This window comes from Morone saxatilis, unplaced genomic scaffold (assembly GCF_004916995.1).
Source record: "Morone saxatilis isolate NCDOM2014 unplaced genomic scaffold, NCSU_SB_2.0 Contig12, whole genome shotgun sequence".
NCBI classification, from domain to species: Eukaryota; Metazoa; Chordata; class Actinopteri; family Moronidae; genus Morone; species Morone saxatilis.
This window is the reverse complement of record NW_023339674.1, coordinates 1,355,054-1,360,319: the sequence shown is the minus strand read 5'-3', so window position 1 is coordinate 1,360,319 and position 5,266 is coordinate 1,355,054. Positions and strand designations below refer to the sequence as shown.

Below are 5,266 nucleotides of genomic sequence, written 5' to 3'. Positions count from 1 at the left end.
GAATACAGCATATGTAGAGAGTGATTTAGAGATGCCGAGCACCCAAGGGTTAGAGAGCGTATGAGGAAAGACGCACTGTCAATCTTTCGAGCTATTGTGGGCAAAGATGGTACGGATGTGATAGTCCAAAAGAAGTCTTCCTAGAACAAGTTCTGGTATGGACGTTCCGATCAGTGCTGCGCGGGCGACCAGTTTTGGCGCTTGAACCAAAAACCTGTGGCACTCTGGGTTAACCTCAGTCTCGGCGCGGTATGTCACCAAGCGCCAGCGAGCTCCCGCGCGCATCGGTTCCAACAGGAGCAGGGTTCGGTTGTTTTTCACCTAAGCCTCTGTTCGTTCGCAGTACCAGGTGTCTCCGGGCTGTGTTCTGTTTGCAGACCGGATTTCAGCAGGTGAAGAAATGGGCCTGCAGTGTGCAGAGTGTGCTGAGACGCAAGGTCTACTGAGGGATGGAGAGACGGGTGAACAGGACGCCACGCAGTGGTGGTGGGGAGCCAGGACCGCTGCATTGCAGGGCTGCAGTTGTAGGTGCGGGCATACTGCGTGCCGTATCTGACTCATTAGACTGACTCAGAATCTGTCAGGTGGGGCTGGCTCCAGTGTCCTTTGTGCAGAGTTATATTGTCGGTTTTCTTAGATGGTAAGAAAAACTCGTTCGTCATGAACTGGGTGGACTTTGTCCACGCCAGCAGTGACAAAGTTGGGGATGAGGGAATTCTAACGTGTCGTGCTGGTGTGTCTGCAAAGCCTGTGTGAGGTTTGTGTCTCCGGGGTAGCAGATGTCCAAAAACTGCTTCTGTTTCGTCCTTGTTGTTTCAGTGTCCGCCAGTTCATTCAAAATGTTGTGGCAAGGGGGCCTTCTGGTGGGAATCAGGCGCTGGACTGGTCGCAAAGCTGAGTGTGGCTCCTTGCGCCTTCGGTGGCGGTCTCGTTGCCGCTCATTCTATTAGATCCGAAGTGACGCAGGCGAGTGTATAGAGGCTCGAGAGTGAGCTGAACAAGAGGAACAGCGCATGGAATGTCCTCAGAGCAGGCACATTAACTGACCCATATTGCGTGTGTTGAGACGTGTGGTGGTGCGGTCGAGCGCAGGTTCAGTTTGGATTCCTAAATTATTTCTTATGGTTCTGTTTTGATGATAGTTTTGGTAAACCACCTCTCACGCATCAGCACTGGATGCTGTACGAGGCTAAAGTTCAGGGGTGTTTAAAAGAAGCAAGGGATGCTAAGAGCGGTTGCAGCAGTGTGTGACGTGGCAGTTCGCTTCAGGAAAAAACTGCCAAATGGCTTCCATTTAAAAAACGAGTGTAAAAATAAAGTAAAACGCCTGGACTGACACCACACATTTTAAATACTTACTATACTTACTTACTACTGTCTTATATATACAGTGCTGCAAAAAGATAAATAAGTTCAACTAAATTAATCGAACTCGCAGTGGATTAGCAGAAAAGTATGAAAAATATTTTTACTATAATTGAGTGAGTAACAAATAATAAGAATTTGTAAAAGTAAAATAAACTTAATACTAACTAAGAATCAAATAAGTGGAAAGACTGCTTGCGAATAGTGAATAACTTCATGCTAACTTCAGTAATAAACGTGTTCAGCCTGATCGAGTTTTATTTATAGCAAGCACTACAGTGTAATCCAGTTGCTGTTTCTGATTTCTGCTGTTGTTGGCGCAAAGTAGAGGATGGCCGTATTCTTTAATGTTCATTCTAAAATAAAGGTGTTGTGAATCTAAATGGGAGAAGTAAAATGGGCTTTGTGTGCTGTTACTGTAAACACTGTTGGTGGTCTAGATGAGCTGTTGATGCTCTGGTTTTAAAGGTGGGTGTAAGAAATCTTAAAAAATATCCAGAACTTTATCTCGCATTCGGATTGAACTTCTGCAAAGAAAAAGTACATTTAAAGTCAAGTAAATCGTCTAATAGAATAATAAGACTAAGAATAAGTGTCAAGGACAAGAAAACACACAATCTGTCAGAAAATATATTAAGTATGCATTATTGTATAAACACAAACGTCTTGCAGTTACTGAATTTGCTGTTTGAGTTCATTGAACAATTTTTAACATATGAAACCAATAAATTATGTGACATTGGCAGGGGTCATCAGTCCCTTCAGGAAAAAAGTTGGGAACCACCGTCACACACAGCAAAAGACAAAATCCAGTTGAGTAACCAGGTGTGATTTTCCAGAACTGTCTAAAATGTAAGATGATGTACAGGCACATTTTCAGGGGAGCAACTTATACATTTAATAATATTAATAATAATACAATTTATAGAGCGCTTTTCCAAAAAACTCAAACAAGAGTTAAAAGGAAAAGAAAAAGATAATAAAAACAACACACTAAGAAATTATAGCTATATCTACAACACTTTGTTATTAAAATCTTTAAAAGGAGTTTATGAAAAGGTGAGTTTTGATCAGTGATTTGAAGTTGGATAGATCAGTACAGTCTCTGATTTTTTGGGAGAGAGAGTTAAATTTAATTATTATTTAATTACAATAATTATTCTTGATTTAGACCTCATGTTGTTTCAAACACAGTACAGGAAGACGCTCTCTCTGTATTACAGGCTCTTAGTTTTGCAGATTAGCCAGGAACTCCTCTATTTCTCCACACATTCGGTTTCTGTTCCTTTCTTTAATCCTCTCCAGCATTCCGATGCTGTTCTCACGAAAGTAAGATTGTAACGGTATCTTTGCTGCCCTCATGTGATATTCTATGGACCTGTAGCTCTCCTTTCGAATGAAATGTACATACTTTGCATAGTAGTTGAAAAGCATCTGTGACCCTTCAGCATCCAGATCACTTCCCAGCAGTTCTTCGTATATCTGGTCAGCTTCATCTTGGTGATTTGAGTGTCCATATATGTTTGCAAGAGATATTTTTCTTTTAATTGAAGACTGAGGGTAAAGAGAGATCACTTCCTGACACAGACTGATTGCTCTGTTGATCATGCTGTGCTCCAGGGGATTGTCCTTGTGCAGAAGGATCCTCATCTTGTAGCAGATTGCAGTGCACCTTTTCAGATAACGCTCATCTGGATGTCTTTCCAGAATCTCCTCTGCCAAATCAATAGCCTCATCCATAGATACATGGATTCTGTACAGCCTCAGTAATGGTTTGATGCCACTATAGCTGCTGACGGGCTTTCTTAAAACTCTTCTGGCCAACTCACGTGCTTCAGCTTGTACTTTTTTCCCTTTCTTAGCGCAGGCCTCAATGTGAAGAGCAGCAAGGTACAAGTTTTCTGGATCATGTTCCCTGGCGATTTTCATTTTCCCCAAGATGTCATCCTCCAGCTCTTTGTTGTGGTGGTCATAAGCATTGACTAACGCTAAGACATGGCTGGTGTGCCACTCCACCATGTCCGGCTGCATCCTGATGGCTCTCTCGAAGTAATCTGCAGCCAGCAGCTTTTGGTCTGTGCTGAACTTCATCAGGGTCCAGGCTTTTTCAGCGTAGATCTCTGGATGGAGCTCGTCCTGGGATGGAGATGGATATTTATTCATCAGGGCGTCGACCTTTGACAGGTAAGCCTGACTCTCTTCTTGTTCTCCCAGGTGGTGGTGCAGCCAAGCCAGGTTCCCGTAGTTCACCACTAACCAGGGACCCTCTTCTGAGACGGTGTTTTTCACCTGGCGGAAGGCCTCTGCAGCCCTGCCGAAGAAGCGCTGCGCATCCTCAGTGAGCCTCAGCTGGTAGTGGATGTACCCCTGCAGGTTGTAAATGTGACCCAGCCAGCTGTATCCCTCCTCAGTGCCGATGTCCTCCAGCTTGTCCCTGAGATGGAAAAGTTTGGACCTGCTGGGGTCCAGATCCCAGGTGAAGTGGCACTGCAGGGCCTCCAGTTTGGCCTCCAGTGTCGACTGACTCTGATCCGCACTGACGAAGAATAAAAATTAGAAATAATTCATCAAAAACACAGTACACTTCTTTCTGTGGCATGTTATGTTTAAGATAATCACTGTTAATCTCAATGAGGAAAGAAGGAAGGAAGGAAGGAACGTAATCAAGAATATGTCATTATCAGAGGGTGTTGCACAACATTTTAGGGAATCAACATTTTAGGTTCTGAGGCTATTTAATTTAGCTCAAAATGCTTCAACGGAGCCGGTTCCCTGTTGGTGGAAAGGGCCTATTTATGAACAAGTGGCAGTTCATAGGAGCGACAAAGATAAAGTCTAATCTCAGGTAACCCAATACTCTAACATTCATTGACAGTCTGTGACTTTTAGAAGGGGTTTCATATTATTTCAAATATTTGAATTCAAATTTAAATTTGTCAAGAAAGAGCATGTGTGAAGAGGAGGAAGAAGAAAATAACAAACGAGATAGGATATGGAGGAAAATAAGGTGGGAAATACAGAGGCAGAGGAGGAAATAAGGGGGCAGGAGAGGAGGAACTGAAGTGCAAAGAATGGAGCAAGAAATCCGAAGCGGAGACAGGAAAAAACTGATGGAACAGTAAATCGTAATGAGGTGAAAAAATAAGAAATAAAAGACTTAATTGTCAAGAGAATGGATAATTCTAAAGAGGGAAAGAAGAAAGAAGGCTGAGAGGGACAGGGGAGAGAAGAAGGAAGGAAGACGATACTGTTATAAAATCATAGAAGGAAATGAGACATTAAAGCAAAGAAGGAAAGTAGAAAGAATTGAGGATAAAATCAACTTAATGATCTTTTACATATACCGGTTATTGATTACAGATAAAAATATGATATGCAGAAGCAGATACACACCTCATCCTCCAGCTGTTACCTGTAGTTATCTGTGTATGAGTCTGTGGTTTCTGTTCTATATGTAGCTGCTTTGGGTGCGGCACAATAAATTCAGTAATGTTCAACTTCTATGGCGTTGTAAATTATGTCATGTTGAGCACTGTATGTGGACCCAGTGGACTTTCTGTTCCCTGTAATAGAAACCTACGGCCACGTGTCTGTCGCGGCGCTGCATTCTATATATTTAAGCACTTCTTTGAATCTTACATCTCTTTTTAACTATATCAATTTCACACGGCCCAAGACTATTTGGTCCTTGAAAATCATTTAACACTGACATTAGAAAACTTAAATATCACGCTTCATACAAATGGAACAATCTGCAGAAGTTTTATAAAACTGGACAATATAATCAATTTAAATTCCTCAGAATATAGATAAGAGAAGATACAATGAACCATTATTCCCAGTAGGGGAACTTCAGATTGACACAGCAGCACAGGGAAATGTATGCAAATAATAAAGAAAA

The 5,266-nt window shown here is 42.1% G+C and overlaps 1 protein-coding gene across 1 annotated transcript in view; it reads right to left on the bottom strand.

Annotated features, from left to right (window-relative positions):
* Positions 1 to 2,360: 2,360 nt before the first annotated feature.
* The window catches only part of LOC118321960 (interferon-induced protein with tetratricopeptide repeats 5-like), a 5,110-nt gene continuing 2,204 nt past the window's right edge, over positions 2,361 to 5,266 (bottom strand). The window contains exon 2 of the mRNA XM_035653535.1: positions 2,361 to 3,901. Within this exon, the coding sequence (XP_035509428.1) occupies positions 2,593 to 3,901 (1,309 nt within the window). The 3' untranslated portion in view covers positions 2,361 to 2,592. The remainder of the gene's footprint in view (positions 3,902 to 5,266) is intronic.